At 38.5% G+C, this 18,345-nt stretch overlaps 1 protein-coding gene across 1 annotated transcript; it reads left to right on the forward strand.

Annotated features, from left to right (window-relative positions):
* The first annotated feature begins 2,476 nt into the window (after nt 1–2,476).
* On the forward strand, nt 2,477–16,171 carry mrps27 (mitochondrial ribosomal protein S27). The gene is made up of 11 exons (XM_072433568.1): nt 2,477–2,583; nt 2,823–2,900; nt 4,189–4,259; nt 4,376–4,434; nt 5,470–5,584; nt 6,951–7,029; nt 7,449–7,564; nt 10,131–10,233; nt 10,762–10,904; nt 12,905–13,060; nt 15,027–16,171. The coding sequence occupies exons 1-11, from the start codon at nt 2,511–2,513 to the stop codon at nt 15,267–15,269; spliced, it is 1,236 nt and encodes a 411-aa protein (XP_072289669.1). The 5' UTR covers nt 2,477–2,510; the 3' UTR covers nt 15,270–16,171.
* Nucleotides 16,172–18,345: the final 2,174 nt, after the last annotated feature.

An 18,345-nucleotide genomic window follows, 5' to 3' on the forward strand; every position in this document is an offset into this window, starting at 1 on the left:
AAACTGCAAACAGTTTGAGGAAGTTCTCACATCCTCCTCTCCTTTCCTTTCCCCTCACCTTTACGTTTCATTCCCAGCCTTTAGCCTGCACAACAACAACCACAGCATGAAGAACCTCTGTACATCTGAGGCATCACGCTGCACAACTGAAACGCAAAACGGAGGAAAACTGAAGAGACTTGACCTTCAATGAACTGCAATGACTATTACTATCATATCCACTTTAGCTGTGGATATGAGAGAAGACAAGACAAGATAAGCCTTTATTTGTCCCACAATGGGGAAATTCCAATGTTGCAACACAAAGTAGGTACAGAAGTAACTAATAAAAACAGATAACTTAAAAAAAACCTCTTATACTCTTAATAAAAATAATAATAACAATATCTTATTTATAGCTGTTACTGTTGAAGGGCTTTATCTGCACTCTCCTCTTTTGGAGTATATTTTTATAATCATTGTTTATGTTTTTATTTGTGTGTGTGTTATGATCCTTTCCTGTTATATAAAGCACTTTGAATTACTCTGCATTTAAATTAAACTTATCATGACTTGCCTCTCATCATTTTAAAGGTGCATTTTATAATTTTTCCGCCAAAGTTTGCCATCTGGTGATGTTATTGCTTTGTCTAAGTGTAAGAATTTGGGTCTCTATAATATTTTTAAGATTGAAAACACTTGATTAAATGGTAGATATATATGTTTTTAGACATATTGTGGAGTATTGCAGGCAAAGTAATGATGTTTTATCGAAATAAGCAGGTTACTGATCCCCACCCACCAGAAAGGTTACATAGTGTTGTTTTAAATATCAGTGAAGTTTTGTCTTTTTGTAGTCTTTGTAGTTTTCAATAAGTGGTGATAGAGGTAATCAAAATATTTACACCAACATTTGAATATGTTCTGCAGGCCTACTTGTTGTATCGTTGGGCAAGAAGATATTTGATGTATTCATTTTCTTATTTAAATTGCTTAAATAATAGGCAAGGCAAGCTGATTGCACAGAAGAAGAAGAAGAAGAAAAAAGTCAAACAAAATGCCCTTGTATGTGCAGAGGCTCAATCATTGTTTACTATGATTTGAATTAGTGTTTATTTTTTAAGTGGGCTTTTGTTCAGGTGATTGTTTCCTGTTTTGCTAGACAGAAGGCACACAAGAGGATGTTAAAATTCTTCCATGTTTTGTTTAATAACAGTGCCCCACCCATACTCAGCCTGTCCCCTCATTCTACACAAAGCTCTTCAACAAATGCTGGAGAAAAATGTTGGTTTCATTAGCTCTGGAGCGTGGTCTGGTAGAACTCTAGTGAAAATGTACTTTGAAAAAAAACTGGCTAGAGTTTGGAACAGGCCCTGAGCACCAGAGCAATAGAGGCCAAGATCTACCTCACCAGACAAGACCCAAGGTTGTGGAAATCCAGCACATAACTGCAGGGTCTAAGATGCATACATGGAGCGCCATAACCAAGTGACTGGCACAGTGTACAGGAACATCTGTATGGACTCAAACCCCAAGGTCAATGTGGGAAACACCTTCAACGTTAGTAGAGAATGACCGAGCCAAGGTCCTGTGGGACTTCCAGATACAAACTGACCGAATGGTTATAGCAAACCCGACATTGTGGTGGTGGATAAACAGCAGACGTTGACGTGGCAATACCAAGTGATGGCAACATCAGGAAAAGGAACACGAGAAACAGAAGAAATATCAAGGGCTCAAAGAAGAGCTGGAGGCGTGGAAGGGGAAGGTAAAAGTGGTCGGCGGAGCACTCGGAGCAGTGACCTTCAAACTGGAAGAGTGGCTGCAGCAGATCCCAAGAAAAACATTCTCTGTCCAGTAAAGTGTAGTGCTAGTTTGACAAAACAAGCAGTTATTTTTCTAAAGAAATTGGAAAACCTTTATCAAATTGTTGCATTGTGCCAAGGAATTGGCAATATTGACAAAAATGAATATCTCAATATTTGTTTGCATTATTTCAATATTATTATGTTGTCAAATGTGCCATAAAACTAACCACAAAAGTGTATAAATAGCATTTTATACCTTGTTTTGCACTGGCCATTCCAGTCTCTATTTGAGGTAATTAATATTTGAATCACAGACAATACACTCAATATTCTAATTTTGCATAACTCCAAAACAGCAATTGCGTTACTAATTTTTCAATAGCCAACAAACATCTGCCTTTTCTCTGTAGACGTGATACACAGAAAGGACGAGCCTGTGCCTCTCCACGGAAGATAACTGGCGCTCTCTACTGGCAGAAATACGCTACTTCAGTTCAGTAACGCAACTCAACACGTGCAACTCAAAACGTGCTTGAAGTGTAGATGAAATGCTGTGTAAAATACGTCCAATACAACACACGTTTATTTGTTTGTATTATGTATGAATACCATCACATAATTGTTCAGAATGACCATCAGACTTTGTAAATAAGACTCTTCACATGGTTTCGCCCGAGAGAAGAATCCACCCCTGCTGTCTGAGGAAACTTGGACCGTCCCAAGATGGCGGCCTCCGTGTGGAATCGCTGCGTGACTGCGGCTGTCAAAGTTAAATATTTCTCACCTTCTTTCACAGGTAAGTTTCACAGGTTAATAACAAATGTTATGTATATGTACATTTTCTGTAAACAATAATAATTCACTCATCTTTTAACCTAATGAAATGTGTGTAGCTGAAAGTGCATGCTATAACTGTATCGGATGTTAAAGATGCTAGCCTGTTTGACAACACAACTGAAGTTACATAAATGAATGCAATACAAAATGTGTGTGTAACCAATATGTGTGTAACGTGTGTGACTTGTGTTGATGTAGTGAGAAGATGCCTGCTGTCTGCAGCTTACACAGACACTAAAGTCTGGGAGGCCAGAGAGAAGGACCCTCAAAACTTGGGTGAGTTGGGTCTAACCTTACAATGTGGCACAGGAGACAGGAGTTTAGTTCATTATTGAGCTCATGCAATATAAATAATTAGTAATCAACATTTTTTTTCTATCTACCAACAATACAACAACAGCAGTATTAATGCCCTTAACATTTTTTTCTAGCTTGAAGGGGAGTGAAAAGAAGAAAAAGTGTGACAAAAAATTTAAATTTTTGCAAAATATGATATAACTCAAGTAGAAGTACAGTGTTTCTCTTAATAAAGGAAACTATGGTCATTTCTGCTGCTATAATCAAACAAATGGAACCAACACAAATTTGTTATACAATACTGTATGCTAGTGGTATTGTTGTGAACATGATGGTAGCTATATTCAATCTGTAATCAGTGCTTTTCATCTGTATAAACAGTGATTTATTCCAGTCAATGTATATTCCAGTAATTGTATCAAATAATGCTTGCTTGTGTCACTATAATCTCAATATAAGAGTAACTGTCTGGATGTTCTTCTGATTTATAATTGAAAGGACAAAACATTATAATGAAGACAATCTGGTATTTTCAAACCTTAAAAATTAGAAAAAATACATTATATTTGAAGGAGTTATGCAAGAAACACATTTTCAAATAATTAATATTGTCACATAGGCCTTTAAACTTGCTCACAGTGGAAAGTCTATACCAAAACTACTAAAGTAATAGTACTGTTCCATTGTAAAATATATTACTCCAGCAGGAATAAAAGTATTGTCTCCGGAATGTATAATTTAAAAATGACTCAAATAAATGTTTGCTGCTAAATGTTCCCTAAGTACTACCCACCACTTGCCATCAGATCATCTTTGAACACTGGGTGGCGGTACAACTTCATGTGTAGTTATTAGGGAAGGGGCAAGATACAAGATTGTGCACACAGGTTAAAAAGGATCTTGTGAGATTTTTTTGACTTGGACAAAAAAGTGTTCTCTTCATCTTTGAGAAGCTGGAGTTCCAAAAAGTGCAGCTACAATGATAGAAACACTATAAAATTAAAAAGAAAAGAGACATCATTTATTTATAATTTAATTATGTCAAAATCTCATCTCGTCTTGTTCTCGTTGACTTAATCTTGTGTAAATTGTGTCTCGTCCCACCTCTAGTAGCCTTTACAAAGCGTGATGAATAATATTCAAGTACAACACTTAGATTTATCTGTGTACCATTTGATTTCTCAGATTTACCTTTATCATTAGTTTATCTTTATGTTGACAAGAACCCCTGACATAAGCTGGAGATTGTTATGCTTTTGCCTTTTAGCTTCTTTGGCCAACCTCATGGACCGGACGTACGACAGGAATCTCCCCGTGAGCTCTTTGACAGTGTCGCGGGTGAGTTTATATCATTGACTGTAATATATACCACGTATTTACACTGTCAATATTTGTTAAAATTGTAAACTTTTTGATACTGTATGTGGCTGCAATTTGTCCCATTTGTTTCCTAGTTTATCGACAACATCACTTCTGCAGAGGAAGTTGACCAAGCGGAATACTATTTGTACAAGTACGTTTTTTCAGGTGTATATTTCAGTGTCAGTCCTTGGTCATATCAGGTCGCGAGTCTTTTGGGTCATAATTTTCAAAATTGGTGTATTCATTATCCTTATATATATATTATAGTTAGTGGCATCATCATCTGTTTCCTCAGGACAGGCTTAAAGGTGTACTATGTAACTTTTCTGGGGCAGGAACACCACCAGTTTGTCTCTATACAGATATTATTGCTTACTTTGTAGAGCTGAGCCACAAGTAAACATCATTTTAGTAGTGCAATAGTCTGTCAAGTATGTTGATGTTTAAAAAAGGTTTTACAGTAAATATGGTGCCTGGAGGTTTCTAAAGAGAGAATATTTTACTTAAAAAGTGTATCATTTCAAAATGTATTTCAACGATGCCACTGTCTTTTTACATGTTGTTAGCCTCATAGCGTAATGGCGGTAATTTTTCAAGGTTTTCAGACTTACAGACTGCATTGTTTTTTTTTGGCTGTAAAAAACTGAAGATGGAGCCAATGAAACTTGCAGATGCAGCAGGAGAAAGGAGAATCAGACAAAAAATAATCTGGGCCTAAAAATGACTTGCAGTGTAGACCATTATGATATGAGGTCGTTTGTTCCTGCGTCGTTCAGTAACAATTGCGATGAGTTTAATTGTTTCTTTGTCATTATTATTCTAGTTAATTGTTGCAGGTCCTTTGCTTTGCCTGGAATGTTCCACAGTTGGGCTTACACGTGTCTTGTTCTGATTTAGCTTGCATAATTAAATCATTCTTTATTACGTGTGTTTATTGCAAAAATTCATCTTGAAAAACATGCATGCATACTGTGAGGGCGCCGCCTCTCCACAGATCTGACCCGTATCTTTGCCTGGTCACATCACCCGCTTGTCTCTATGAAGGTAGGTAAATGTGGAACATCCCAGGCAAAGTAATAATATCTTCATGGAAACAAGCAGGTAGCAGACCTGCCCCTTAGTAAACTTGCATAATGCACATTTATTCAAACCGCAGTTGATATTCTTGACTCTTGATCTTTTTTAGATTTCGTCACAGTCCAAATTGTTGGTACTTGAGGGACTGGACCATTCACAGCTGGATACGACAGTGTTTGAAATATGGCAGAAGGGAGAAGGCCCTACACACGCTACAAAACAAGGTACACAAGGTTTATTTACTTTTGGTCAGAACGTATGCGCATCCTTGTGTTGTTTGGAATGAAGGAAGTGGCATTCTTGCAAACAAAGTTATCATGGAACGCTGATCAAAGCTCCCTTTCATTCTGAACGATTACAGACCAAGTGCAACCACCCAGATGCTAGTTATCTGATGTAGTCACATACAAGCGACAGATGGGTTCCACCTAGGACCAATCCAAGCTTTTTATACTCTAAATGATGATCCTATTTTGCTGTCCACCTGAGAAATGTGCAAAAAGGTCATTATGTTTAGGTTGAGTTTAAGTATCGCCCTAAATATGAATGAACAGTAAAATTCACTACAAAAGTGTAGTATTATCCTCATCCCCTTACTTTCTCTTCTTTTTTTATTTTCTATCAACTGTTTTTGTTCTAACTGCAGACGGTATATTCTACTTTTGTATGTCTTCAAAACATTTTATTGTTCACGTCCAGGGCTTGTCCAAAATATCCTTTGCTGTTGACCTTTTAAGCAATATCAATATCAATATGTTTAGATCTAGAGCCCAAACTGTTATGGTTGAGGGGGAATAAACTTCACAAAATGCATTTATTATTTATTTAATACAGACAATGCACATCTGTATAGAACAAATGTAAATAAGTCCAATTATAGCTTCCCAGATAATTTCCATCTGCAGTGGTGGGTAACAATTGTACATAAAACATATAAATGAGGATTAGTACAACAGAAGAAAAAGTAAGCTTTTGGCTTGTAATCACTAGTTTGATTTCAGCAACAATTACATTTCCCTTTTATAAATCTGGGATATAATTGTATTTTATTATGACTTTAAAAGCATACAGCCACCTGTTTAGCATTATTACTCCTTTTCCATTTTAAGTCACAAGTTCTTTAAAAAGCTCTGAAAATAAGAAAAAGAAGCTTGTCACAATAACAACTTGAAGTGCATTATATTGCTGCAGAAAGTAAAAACGACATCACTGACACAATAACACGGAAGAAGGATAATGTCAGAAAACATTTTCTAAATGTACAATATGTCGTTAGAAATATGCAATACATAAATAGCAGAATTAATAATAGTTAGTGAATATCTTTAATGAGTTTTTGGAGTTGCTTATTCAACCCTCTGCAGCTTAAATCTTATCTTTCTACAACAAAAATATTCCCATAAGTGCAAAGAGAAGATACACAACAAATATTGAGCGCTAAAAAAATATTGTTACATCCATCCTTTATTGAACAGGAAGTCAACATAGTAATTATCGTGACGAGCCTAAGCACCAACATATTGCCCATCCACTTGTTTGCCGCGGTGTCAAGTTGCATACGCAGTCTTACGCAAGCATTTACTTCTGCAGGTCCAGTATGGCGTATTCCTGGACGACTTCACCTTCAATCTGCTAATCGACTCCTACATTAAAGACCAGGACTATAAAAGTAAGCCTATTGTGGTCTGTAATTATTTGATTGTATTGTGGTTTTGGTATGGAAGAAGGAAAAACCTCTGTACATTCTGAATACATTCGTTTCAACCTGAAAACATGCGTTGGAACAGACTGTTTGTCCTGCTTTTTTAGATCGAGTTTCAAACATTTCCTCTTGTTGTGCGCTTTACAGACGTTATGAAACACCTGGATGTTTGGTTTCACGTCACAATAGCTGCTTTAATGTATAGTCGGCATACAGTCCTGTACTTGTGCGTACTGTACTTACTGTGTATTGTGTTTCTCTAATTGATATAATTATTTAGCCACATACGTAATTATAGCTTAACTACATAATGAAATAATGTTTTGCTAGTTTCGTCCACATTGATTAAGTGCTTACGCAAAAACGAACGCGTTATGTTTGTACAGGTGCCTGTGCGGTAGTTGATGAGGTGATGATCCAAGAAGCCTTCGAACTTCCCTCTACACAGATCCTGTCTTTGTACGCTTTGGGACACTTCCTAGCAACCAAACCACAACTAACGGTGCGTAAAAGAAAAAAACAAACCATACCATCTGGTAGTTACTGCATTAAACCATTAAATCTATTCATTCATTCATTTTTTATATTTACAAAGCAAGGTTATTTTTGAAGACAAAACATTGGGTAATTATTACACCTCTTTTCTTAAATGTTTTGATAATAATAACGGCCTATACTCACTGAGATAGACTTTATTGCCGTACTGTGGAACATACTTGGCAAAGTCATAGCGTGGTCATAGTTTAGACCTGGAATGGACCTGTTAAAGACCTGGTTTAGATCTGATGGTACTTGGAAAACCAGATATTTTTAGGAGGTACTTGGTGTGAAAAGTTTAAAAACGCCGGTCTATAAGTAAGAGGGAGAAAATATGTGTGGGGTTAAATACATAAAACTTGGACAACCCATCAAAAAACATTATATATGAAAGCTTTCATTAGTAAATTAAAGCATAGAATGTTTTTTCTGGCTGTCCGCAGAATGTTTAATGAATGCAAGTAGGTGGAAAAATAGGAAAGAGGTTACGTAGTGTTTTCGTTCCTGTCAGGGCAGGTACAGGTAACATAATGTGTTCAGGTTTGTGTGTAGGAGTCTGTTCTGGGGAAAGGCATTTGGAGGAGAAAAGATGTGGGTTAAAATAAAATTATGTTCAATTTTGTGCAACTTATGTTTGAGTATTATACATGTTTGGGTGGTAAAGGGGAAAACAAGTTGTTGGTTTGACTCGTGTTTTGTGAGCGGCCTTTCGGTAGCAGCGTGGATGTAAAGATGATTCCGGTCACAGTATAATAGTTTGAACTAAAGCCTAATTGTCTGAGATTTAGAGGTAAAATAACACATTTCAACTGTGCTCCAAAAAATAAACCTAAATGTAAAGTGCTTTTTATCTGTTTGTTTATGTCACACTAACTTTACATTCAGAAAGTGTGATTTCGTAAAGCCGGTCACATACTAATGCAATAGTAGTGCTGATGTGAAGGTTTTTTCAGTCATTTTAAGGTTATAGTGTCTATAATTGTGAATAATCATAAATGATTGTGAAGTTTCTCCCCACTATAATTGTAACACTAAAATGTATTATTATGACATTCCTTGTAAGGCGTTTGCGTCATCTTCTGCATAAACCTAAAACATTCACCGCCCTGCACAATTAGCTTATCTTCCAGTCTGGTACTCCTGATAAAGATGTATCAAAAAGGTCAGCAGCAATTGTTTTTGATTGGATAAGTTTGTGTTTAGACAGTAAGTATGAACATAGTGTACTTGACAGTGCATTTTGTTCAATTTGAATCACTACATGTTGATTTCTGTTGCCACTTTTATGTACTGAACAAACAGACTGCCAGTTACCACATTCCCGTGTACTACTGCTTCTGTGGCAATTTGAATCTACTGGTACTTACACCAATTAAAATAATTAAAATAAATATTTATATAGCACTTTGCAGCAACGGTTACAGCTCCCAATAAGATCATGGGTTAAATTCCCGGATCAGACCAACATCACATGATCTTTGAATGAATGTGAGAGTGAATGTTTGTCTGTGTCTATGTCTCTGTGTTAACCCGGCAATAAGATGGCCCCTCTCCAGTGTGTGCCCCGCCTAAGGCCCAAAGTCACTGTGATAGTCCCATAGCTCCAGTTACCCACAACTCCTAACGGGAACAATCGGTATAAGAATTATATTATAATGCATAATTGCTCAACAAATTATGAGACGATGTAATAAACAACAAATTACACCAATCTGTATTAGTCCATATGATAAGTTTTCATAGTTTTCCAAGTATTACTATTTGGTTTATATTTATATTTTGATATTTATCAGTTAAAACACTAAGATAATATATTTGTATAGGGTATACAAATATAAACTAATGTACAAATTAGATGAGCTTTAGACCTTGTTTACAGTTTGGTTGTTATGTAACAGGAAGTATGCTTCACCAAAACGGTCAAAGTAGAGTAGACTATGCAAGACTTTCACGATAACAATATTTTTGAGTTTGACCTGTCTCATGCACTTTAAAGACAGCAGCTAAAACTTGTAAAAAGTGAATAAAGACTAAATGTTCTCCCCTAGGCAGCGTTTTAATTCAAGGGAGTGTCTACAGATACTGCCATGTTATTTTGTGCCGCGGCTCCTGAAACTGCTGGGCTTTTTGACCACGCCGGGTTAGGGTTAGGGTATGGGTATGGGTTAGGGTTAGGGTCAGGGTTAGGGTTAGCCATGAAGCTATATGGCAGTGCCGTGGCTCCCGAAACTGCTGGGCTAATTCAAAGCGATCATTGTACAAATTCACATTTCAATAAAACATAGTAATAGTTAACCAAAATAACCAGTAAACAAGGGCAAAATCTCACCTATTTACTAATTCGTTATTATTTGACAAATAAAATATCACCTTAATCTTGTTAAATTGATGTTTGGAAAGATTCATTTTTACAGCAAATTCCTCAATGTTACATATTTACCACAGGTTCTATTCTTACAAATAAAGTACAAATAAGCTAAACTTAAAAACCTGTTAGGACTTTTGCTTAAACACACTTTGCGTTGTTTCAGATGTCTGGGGAGCGGACCCTGGGGGCTTCTTTACTCATCTGTGGCCTCACCAACAACACCACCATAGGCCTCAGTGCACAGTTCATGGGAAATGCCCTCCTCGGTGAGTTCTTTACTTCAGTTCTTTACACTGACTTGTTGGTGTGTGGCACTAATGTAGACTTGGTTCTGTCCTGTTCTAGTTCTGTTTTAGTCCAGGTTTACTTCAAATTTTGATGTGGTGCGTGTGGAAGTTTTAACGCACCGCTTTATATACGGTACATACAAAATGGATCCGCTGAAAAATACACTGTAAAAACAAATCATGTACTTCAGAGAAATGAAGTATTGAGAATATCATCTACAATTAATAATTCATTGCCGATCCTTACAGTGGACCTCCTCATTTAACGTTCTGTTGTTAATGAAAACATGTGAATTACACAAATACATTATAAATAAACACAATGATATAGTTTTGATGGTGATTGGCTTCAGAGGAAAAATGTAGACAATTTCACATCTCCTTTTTAATGTCTGTGTTTGAAATGTCCTCAAAATGTCACCTCTAAACGGAGCGTGGAAACCCTTGAGTAGAATAATAATACAATCTGTCTGTTAATAGTATATAACTGAGTAACATTGTGTGCAGGTAAAGTGGAGATGCAGAATGGGATCCATGCTGTGTTTAAGGGCCTGCCTCTGCACTGGGCTCATGGGTACTTAGGCAGAGCTCTGGCAGTGATGGAGAAAGTGACTGCAGGGACTGGAGATGCCAGGCTGACTAAAGACGCTGTAAGGACCACTCATACACGCTATAAACACTGTGGTTGGTCTGTAAACAACGTGCCATCCAAACGTATTCACTGTTAGTTGAATCACCAGAAGGAAAATTCCTTTAAAAATATAAATCTTCCTTTAAAAAAAAAAAAAAAAAAACACTAACCAATAATTCTGGCTTTGACAGGTATGGCATAAAAATCAGCTTTATTCCATCCAGGGGTTTTTATTGCTCAAAAATAACTTGAAAAATATGAATTCTTACTGTGAGCAGTCTTACCTCCACAGATCTGCCCTTTATCCAAAAAAGTTGCATAGTGCATCTTTCGGCCACCATTACCTTTCTGCACCAACCTTTCCAGAACGTTCCCTAACTTCCCCTCTGTTCCTTGTGATGGCAGAACATGTTGATCTTAACTGGGCATCTGCGTCGTTACCATCTCATAATTGAGCTGTCTCCATAGATAGAACATGCTCACCTTCATATTAGTGATATTTTTACATGTATGCACGCCCATGGGTATTCTATCATTCAATTGTGCATTGTCCTGTTCCATAATTGAGCTTTGTCCACATGTAATGAGATTTTAAAGAGCCTATAGCATGAAGGGATGTCTGAGAGAATGAGAGGAACAGGGGCAAAAGTGGTTTTGTCAGATACGAGCGCAGCAATAACGTCAATGAAACCAATATACTGAGGGCGCGGCAGGAAATATTACATCTGAAAAGGTGCTGGACTCTAGCCTGGAGTCATAGTTAATCTTACCGGTCCAGGACATAAACAGACGACCTGTCACATCACATCTTCAGCCTCTTTTGTCATTGGACAGACACTCAAGCAATTAAATATTTCTAAATAATAAATAATAATACAGTTTTTGCCCTCCAAACTCTTTATACAAGAATTTATGGTTAGCTTTCAGCATTTTCAGAGCCCAAAGAAGTTGGAGATTGTTAAGCAAACTTATAATTTACTGCAGACTACTGCCGATGTGGAATTATATACTTTAAAAAAAAAAAAGTGTGAAACAACTGAAAATATGTCTTATATTCTAGGTTCTTCAGAGTAGCCACCTTTAGCTTTGATTACTACTTCGCACACTCTTGGCATTCTCTTGATGAGCTTCAAGAGGTCGTCACCTGAAATGGTCTTCATCAGTCTTGAAGGAGTTCCCAGAATGCTTAGCACTTGTTGGCCCTTTTGCCTTCACTCTGCATGTGTGTGTCCAAACTTTTGGTCTGTACTGTACATAGGAATGTTATGACATTTAGAATATTGTGATATACACGCCACGGCTTCTGATTTTCTTCTCTGTTTTGAGGGGAGGAAGACGGTCAACAATAACTTCAATATCCCAAAACAAACATTTTCACTTTAATATCATGATACAAATTTTAGGCCATATCGCCCGATTGTGATATGATCCTGTGACAATCTGCTTTTTTATTATATTGTAATCAAGTGTTTCTCTGTTTAATGCAGCTCTAAAGCTCAAACACACACTTTTCAAACCCAGCCCTCCTATTGGTGAAGCTCTGTCAGGCGAGTGAGTGACAGCTGGATTTAACCTTTTGGCCCTTTTCACAATAAACCATTGTAGCTTTTGCCTAAAAAAGCGAGGCTCTTCACTTGCTGTTCCATTCATGGTTTATTCATGCTTTTCATTGTCATATTATTTGGATTTATTTATCTGTTTAATCTGTATTTTGTTTTTAACAGGGTACTCACAAGAAAGAGTTTTTCCTTTTTAGGTTTTTCGCTGTATAAATAAATTATCAATAAAAAATAAAAGATGTACAGATGTGTGAACTGACCGAAGAAGTAGATGACATTAATGTCCTCTTAAAACCATTCTTCAGATGCTAAGTGTACATGGATTGTGATCAAATAAAAATCATGATCAAACTGTGATATTTACTTTTAGGAATATCGCCCAACCCTACTTCTGATATGTTCAAACAAGGTACTTTATTATACCGTATATTCTAAATGTATTTTCCTTCCGTGTCTTTAGTTAGAGCTCATGGGTGATGTGCTCGATGACTTGTCCTCTGAGTCTGAGTCCTCTGGGGACAACACTGAGGGAGAAGAGGAGAAAAAGGATGAGACTGTAGATGAAGAGGATGAAGCTGAACGTGCCAAGTTACCTCAGTATGTTGCCAGATTCAAGGTTAGTGTGCTAAAAACTAAAAAGATACTTTATTTTTTTTGTGATATCATTTTTATTGGATTTTCCATCTTTTTAATACCATTATAGTATACAAAACAACATTGTGTCAAATCAAAAATGCCAATGGTCTCCCAACCCCTCCCACTACCTCCCTCAGAAAACATAGACAAATTATCCATTCATTTTTATATTTATATATATATATAAATGATACTAATATTTCTTTATTTTTTATTAAAGAATATTTATGGTAATCAAATACTTATAACATAGTCAAGCAAAAAGAATAAAAACAACTGTTCTAATCATCTACAATATTTGAGAGGCACCAATCTAATTTAGCTTTTCTTAAAGATCATATCACTCGAGTGTCAAAATCTTCTCATTAGGCCCGAGCGCCACAAGCTGGCGAGAGGCCTATTAATCTCGTAAGGCCGTGCGAAGCACGGCTGCGAAAGTGCGCACGTAGTGCGCACGAAATCGAGCCCGAAGTGCTCGCCCACTTCCAAACACTCACTAACGCACTCATGCACGCCCCGTGCATACTAATTAGTAGTAGGAAAATGGAACATTACCGTTGTAAACGGGCGAAGCCCGTGCAAAAGTGCGCACTAAACGAGCACTTTACATCTCAATGTAAAGCACTCATTTGCGCTAAGTAAACACTCCTCCTCCTCCTTCTTCTCCTTCTTCTCCTCCTCCTCCTGACGACGACGACAACGACGACGACCTGGGACCAACCCCCCTATTTTTCACCCAGTGAACATTGACGAAAAGTCCCAAAAATTTGCACACCTCTAAAAATCGTGCCTCTCTACATTCTGGCTATTTCCCTTTTCTAAAATAAAAAAAATTGGCGCGTCAGTGCCCCCAAATGTACCAAAAATGCATTGAGAGATGGGAAATGACCCCAAAAAAATCTGATCGTAGAATCATGAAATTTGGCGCAGAGGTAGATGGTGACGAGAAGTAAAAAATATTATTACGGCAACGCCGTCCGCCCAACCAAATGTCGGCCATATTGCTTCAAAAATGGCTAGACATGACTTCGGCGTTTTTCCAAAACTAAAACTTCCTAAAAAGCTACTGAGGAGTGGGACATCAAAAGTTATCCAAATTACATTCATCCCTCTCACGGTCTCTGTGCAGCGAAGCCGCAAACTGTAGCAAGAATTTCAGAAATCTCCCAAATTTTACATTTCTGCCGTTTGCGCAGATAAAGTCCGAATTGCGTCAAATTAGAATCAGTTGTTAAACTCTTTGCCCTAAACCAACTTGAAGTGAAATAAATTAATTTGGCACCACAGCGCCCCCTACAGATTTTATATGGAGGTTAAATGTTTAGTTTTGCGAAATTATATGAAATTTGACACACAACTCAATTTTAGAATCCCCATCAAAAAAGTCAATGAGACCCATGTCATAATTGTTATGGCGTTGCCGTAACGATGACCGAAACCTTCCATGTTATTCCAATGGGGAAATCGCCAGAACATGTTTACACTTTAGACTTTCATAAACTCCTCTTAGGGCGTCAGCCCTATTAACCTGAAATTTGGTGAGACTCATCTTCAGGGGTGGACCATCAAAAGTTATCCACATTTTTATTCTAAGAGTCACGGTGTCTGTGCGGCAAAGCCGCACATTTTGCCAAGAATTCAAAATAAAATTGCTTTTTGATGGTAAAACAAAGGGGAGAAGATGTGATAAAAGGACAATTGGGGCGCGTTAGCGCCCCCTCCTCTTGCGGCGTAGCTGCGGCGGCGTGGCGAGGGCCGATCATTGCCGCTTGCGGCTTTAATTTTATTTAGTGTTATTGTTGCACGTTAGCCCCTTATTGTTTCAGGTTATGATATTGTATTTTCCCTTATGTAATTATCCTATTGTGCTGATACTGCTACAGCCAGCTGGGTATGGGAGCATGGCTGAGGGATGATTCAATATTTGTCTTATTTTAACTCTGCAGGAATTAAGAAGCCAGTTGGAGTCCACGGGTAAGATTGAGGCGGCCTCCTTACAGACTCTGATGAGCGCTCTGGCCCAGACGGAGCTTTCCTCAGCAGAGGGACCAGACGTGGAGCGGTACCAGCAGCAGGTGCAGCGCTGGGAGGCAGAGAGAGTCGCGCTCATCCAGAGGGAGAAGGAGATGAAGGAGTCGGCGGAGCAGGAGAAGCGAAAGCGCTTAGCTGCCTCCGCGGCTGCTCAGTGAACATATGAACGCGCACTGATCTACAGCAACGTACTCAAATATTTGAAGAGTTTTAATTTGCAAAAATGTATTACATGGCTCCTAAACATGCTTGAGGTCTCCTTGTATTTCATGTTTTTGAAGTTAAAATAATGCCCGTATTTGGAAAACACACTGTAAGAGGCCTATTTTGTGTTGGCGCTCCCTCTGCTGACAGCAAAAGGCATGACCGGTGAAAAAACGACGGCAAAGCAACTAGCAACATACTATATTATAATATATGGACGCAGTTAAAGTGAAACCTATTTGATCAGAGTTAAGCTCAAAGTGAGTGAAGTTTTATGGACCTAAAATCTGTGCAGGAGACATGCGCTTTATTCCTCTTACTGGTGAAAATTTAAACTGAGTGATTTTTGAGTAGGACCAAGTGCACAGGATTTACGAAAGAAGAAAAGAATACAATGCCTGATATGTTGTTAAAAGCTCAAAAAGTACATTTTGTGTGACATGTCCCCTTTAAAATATATCCTAAAACATTTCTTCTTATTACTACAGTCACAGGAATCGCATGTATTATATTAGCAATGCACTGATCCAGCTTTACCTGTGCAGGGACAAAGTATTTATTTCACACAAATATCTTTTCGCAAAACATCCAAATATGTTCAGTAACTGTGATTTATCCTTCAATCAACTATGCACTGTATAAATAAGGAGGAATATCTTAATAATTGTTACACTAAATAGATTTGTTCATTTAAATGTGTATAATGTCTCTGGCGGAGAGAAGCATCTTTTTATGGCATCTGTTTCTGCAAATTAACTCTTCCTTTTACTGTCAACATATAATAGCTGCTCTCGTCTTCTGTTCGTGTTTAATATTGTGTGTTGTGATCTTTTTTTAAAATAAATATTGAAATACATAGGACTCATTTCTTGAGTGTACAGGTTTGCGGTGACTTCATTTAAGCAAAAAGATAAAGCTGGGAAACCGTACTCATCCTCCCACTGCTTTGTCTCTCATCCAAGACTTTTCATTATGAATATCACCTATATGTTTTCAATAACCTTAAATATGTCATGACTTGTCCGTTGTTCACATACAGGTTAAAGTTAATCTACTAGTATAATAACAAAACAATCTCAGCTGAACGTATGATACTGTCACGATGCATTGCATAATATCACAGAGTTCTTTTGGGTTTATTTAGCTGTAGAATCTAGCGACACAAAGTAAAGCGATCATCCCTAGCCCAGTCTGAATGTGCTGTGTGATTGAGAGAACGGTGGTAGTCGGTAGTTTGTGTGGAGTGAATTAATAATGCAATGTAAACTGCTTTGTGTGTATCGAAAGGCGCTACATGAATCCAATGCTTTGTTATCATTCTGCGGATAATAGAACATAACAGATAATACTGACCGGCTGATGAAATATATCGTTTTCAATATAAGATTAAGAAAACAAATTGAATATCAGTATCTCAGTAAAAAATAATATACAAGTCTTTTCTTTTTGTCAACTGAACCCTAAACTTAACATTATAACTTGAATTGAACCAAAACATTCCGTAAACAATGAAACTCAGCCCATAGGTATGATCTGTGTTTACTGCATGTGTTTAAGGTATGTTCATTCACATATCATCCTCATATATCTTGTAAATGTTCAAAAATCAATCAGTAACATAGATATTATAATAAACAATCATGTTTACTTAATAGCTGGACAAAGATAGGTGATTTCAAAAGGCACAGTAACTTTTCTGGTAGAGGGTATTCTAATATATTTTTTACATTCAGGTTGAGAAAAGTGACATTTCTTGCGACTTTACATGAGCTTTCATTCCACATAATGTTTGAGTTTAAACAGAGTGGTTTGCACTTGGATTCACATGATGCAACAAAACCCATTTAGAGGCTTTCTGAGAGAACAGCTCGGGTTCAGATCGGGGAGGACATTCTCCCTGAACACCCGACTCCAGGCGTCACTGTCGTTTCCCACGTAGACGTTGAATACCCATTAGTGTCATTTGAAACCAATTTCCGCTTGATGAATAAAAGTATTTCTGATTAAAGCCTATTTGCCGTATCATCATCAAGTTCTTAATGAAGTGCGTGAATAATAAAGTGAAAGTCCATCCATCCATCTTCTGCCGCTTATCCGGGGCCAGCTCGCGGGGGCAGCAGTCTGAGCAGGGACTCCCAGACCTCCTTCTCCCCAGACACTTCCTCTAACTCCTCCAGGGGGATCCCGAGGCGTTCCCAGGCCAGCCGAGAGACATAGTCTCTCCAGCGTGTCCTGGGTCTTCCCCGGGGCCTCTTCCCGGTGGGACATGCCTGAAACACCTCCCGAGGGAGGCGCCCAGGAAGCATCCGGAACAGATGTCTGAGCCACCTCAGCTGGCTCCTCTCGACGTGGAGGAGCAGCGGCTCTACTCCGAGCTCCCCCCGTGTGGCCGAGCTCCTCACCTTATCTCTAAGGGAGCGCCCAGCCACACGGCGGAGGAAACTCATTTCGACCGCTTGTATCCGCGATCTTGTTCTTTCGGTCACTACCCAAAGCTCATGACCATAGGTGAGGGTAGGAACGTAGACCGACCGGTAAATAGAGAGCTTTGCCTTTCGGCTCAGCTCCCTCTTCACCACAACGGTCCGATGCAGCGACTGCATCACTGCAGCCGCTGCACCGATCCACCTGTCGATCTCACGCTCCATCTTTCCCTCACTCGTGAACAAGACCCCGAGATACTTGAACTCCTCCACTTGGGGCAAGGACACCCCACCCACCAGGAGAGGGCAAGCCACCTTTTTCCGGTCGAGAACCATGGCCTCGGATTTGGAGGTGCTGATTCTCATCCCAGCCGCTTTACACTCGGCTGCAAACCGTCCCAGTGCATGTTGCAGGTCCGGGTTTGATGGAGCCATCAGGACAACATCGTCTGCAAACAGCAGAGATGAGATCCTGTGGTCCCCAAACCGGACACCCTCCGACCCCCGACTGCGCCTAGAAATTCTGTCCATAAAAATTATGAACAGAACCGGTGACAAAGGGCAGCCCTGGCGGAGTCCAACAATCACTGGGAACAGGTCTGACTTA

The sequence above is a fragment of the Eucyclogobius newberryi genome, unplaced genomic scaffold (assembly GCF_026437365.1).
Source record: "Eucyclogobius newberryi isolate DKJ021-1_F unplaced genomic scaffold, fEucNew1.0.hap1 SCAF_6, whole genome shotgun sequence".
Taxonomy (NCBI): domain Eukaryota; kingdom Metazoa; phylum Chordata; class Actinopteri; order Gobiiformes; family Gobiidae; genus Eucyclogobius; species Eucyclogobius newberryi.

Excerpts from the sequence above, each read along its gene's own strand:
- mrps27 (XM_072433568.1), top strand. The coding sequence starts at position 2,511 with ATGGCGGCCTCCGTGTGGAATCGCTGCGTGACTGCGGCTGTCAAAGTT. Across the intron at positions 2,901-4,188 it reads GAAGGACCCTCAAAACTTGG|CTTCTTTGGCCAACCTCATG; the intron begins GTGAGTTGGGTC and ends TTTGCCTTTTAG. Across the intron at positions 10,905-12,904 it reads CCAGGCTGACTAAAGACGCT|TTAGAGCTCATGGGTGATGT; the intron begins GTAAGGACCACT and ends CCGTGTCTTTAG.